General features: G+C 39.5%; 1 protein-coding gene across 1 annotated transcript; it reads right to left on the reverse strand.

The window, feature by feature from the left end:
* Positions 1 to 582: 582 nt before the first annotated feature.
* LOC109576951 (olfactory receptor 14J1) lies at positions 583 to 1548 on the reverse strand. The gene has a single exon (XM_019985597.2). The coding sequence runs from the start codon at positions 1546 to 1548 to the stop codon at positions 583 to 585; it is 966 nt and encodes a 321-aa protein (XP_019841156.2).
* Between the last annotated feature and the right edge of the window lie 545 nt (positions 1549 to 2093).

Raw genomic sequence — 2093 nt, forward strand, 5'->3', positions numbered from 1 at the left:
TAGGTAGAACAGTTGCTTGATAAAATTAAAAGGAAAATGTATGTAATATACCTGACATTTATTAGAGACTGAATAAATAGGTATGGGGAAAGCTATTATAATACATAAAAGGAAGGGAAAATTAATATGGGTACTTAATGCACAAAAGAAACCTGGAGGTCTGTTGGAAATCACATAATACACCATAGATACACTATCTCATGAACGCAATCAGCTTATTTGGCAGCAGTCTGGAATCTATTTGTTAACAATGTTGTGATAGTTTCAGGTGAACAATGAAGGGACTCAGCTATACACATGTATCTCTAAAAGCCAGCTTTAAATTATGCTCACCAAGTCCCAAACGAATTGCCTTTTCTCTTTTATTTCAGAAAAAATGCTGTAAGATGCCTAAAAATAAAAATTGAACTTGTGGAAAGAAGACCAATATCCCTAGAACCATAGCATCTTAAATTCTGAAGAATTATGTTTTGAGAAGACTATAAAGAATGGAAAAGTTAGAAGGGAGTTCTGGAAAGAAATCAGATTTATTCCTCCTACAGTCTGAAACATAGTAACAGTACCTTTTATTTGTATGGTACTTTAGAGTTTAAAAATGGCTTTTAAATGCATCTTTCTCTGAGCGAATTCTTCTTTTGACAGTATCTTCCTCAGAGCCGCTTTCATGGCTTCATTCCGTAAACTATAGATAACTGGATTGAGCGTTGGAGGTATCACAGTATAGAAGATGGAGAACATGAGATCCATAGCTGACTGGGAATCAGAAGGAGGTCTTAGAAACTCAAAGCCTGCAGCTGAGAGGAAGAAGGTGACTACAAATAGGTGGGGTAGGCAGGTAGAGAAGACTTTGGTTCTTCCCTCAGCTGATGGAATTCTCAGCACTGCAGAGAAGATGCGAATGTAGGAAAGCACAATAGAGATCAAACAAATAAATGCTGTTGAGGTTGTGAATGCAGCCACTGCAATCTCATTAATGAATTCATAAGAACAGGCTAATTTCAGCATCTGAGGAACATCACAGAAGAATTGGTGAATGACTTTCTCCCCACAGAGCGGTATGGAGAAGTTAACAGCTGCGTGCATGAGCCCAGAGAGGCCCCCAGCAACCCACGCAGCTATCACTGCATGCCTACAGGCACAGGGGTCCATAATGGTCTCATATTGCAGTGGTTGACAGATGGCTACATACCGGTCATAAGACATCACTGTGAGGATGGCCACTTCTGACGAGGCCAGAGCTATGAAGAAGAAAACTTGAAGAATGCACTGATCAAGGGAAATGTAACCATTGTTCATGAGTGAATTTGCGATGGCCTGGGGGACTGTGACAGAGATGAAACACAGGTCCAGAAAAGAGAGGTGCTTCAAGAAGTAGTACATGGGGGAATGGAGGCGATGGTCCAAGGTAGTTATGGTGATAATGAGGAGGTTGCCTGTCAAGGCCAGCAGGTATGTCATCAAAAACAACAGTGCGTGTAAAATCTGAAGCTTACGGTCAGCAGAAAACCCCACAAGGAGGAATCCACTCACTGAGGTCAGGTTGGCCATGTCACTCTGAAGATAGCAAGGATGACTCTGTTTAGGAAGCCAAAGAACAGCAGGAAAGAATGTATGATATTGATACAGTTATTAGTCAAGTAACTAAGTGTACTCAGCAAAGAGCTACTAAAATCAAGACAAATTTATCTTCATGGGAATGTGGTAATATTTAATTCAGAAAAATCTTTAGCCTTTTTTTCAAAAATTGAACTTCTAAATGTGATCAACAGCTTCACATAGGTTGAAAAAAGTTATGAGAACTTTCTGGAGAGATAATAAGCAGATAAGATGAATGTGCAGATGAAAGATAAATTTTCCTATTTTTTGAAACAGATAACAGTGACAGGGAGATGACTGGGAGAAGAAACGAGTTCTGATGGGAGAATCCCAGTCAGAGGTGTGCCAACCATAAAGTTAGATATGAGGATTTGGAACTCAGAAGACTATGGCAGTGCTTGAAACACCCCCAATTCAGTAAGAGTGCTCTTACAAGAATACTTTTGAGTTAAAAAAAAGAATGGAAATGAGGTCTGAGGATAGATTTTTAGATGCCA

The sequence above is a fragment of the Bos indicus genome, chromosome 23, assembly GCF_029378745.1.
Source record: "Bos indicus isolate NIAB-ARS_2022 breed Sahiwal x Tharparkar chromosome 23, NIAB-ARS_B.indTharparkar_mat_pri_1.0, whole genome shotgun sequence".
Taxonomy (NCBI): domain Eukaryota; kingdom Metazoa; phylum Chordata; class Mammalia; order Artiodactyla; family Bovidae; genus Bos; species Bos indicus.

Coding starts and splice junctions, on each gene's coding strand:
- LOC109576951 (XM_019985597.2), bottom strand. CDS start 1,548: ATGGCCAACCTGACCTCAGTGAGTGGATTCCTCCTTGTGGGGTTTTCT.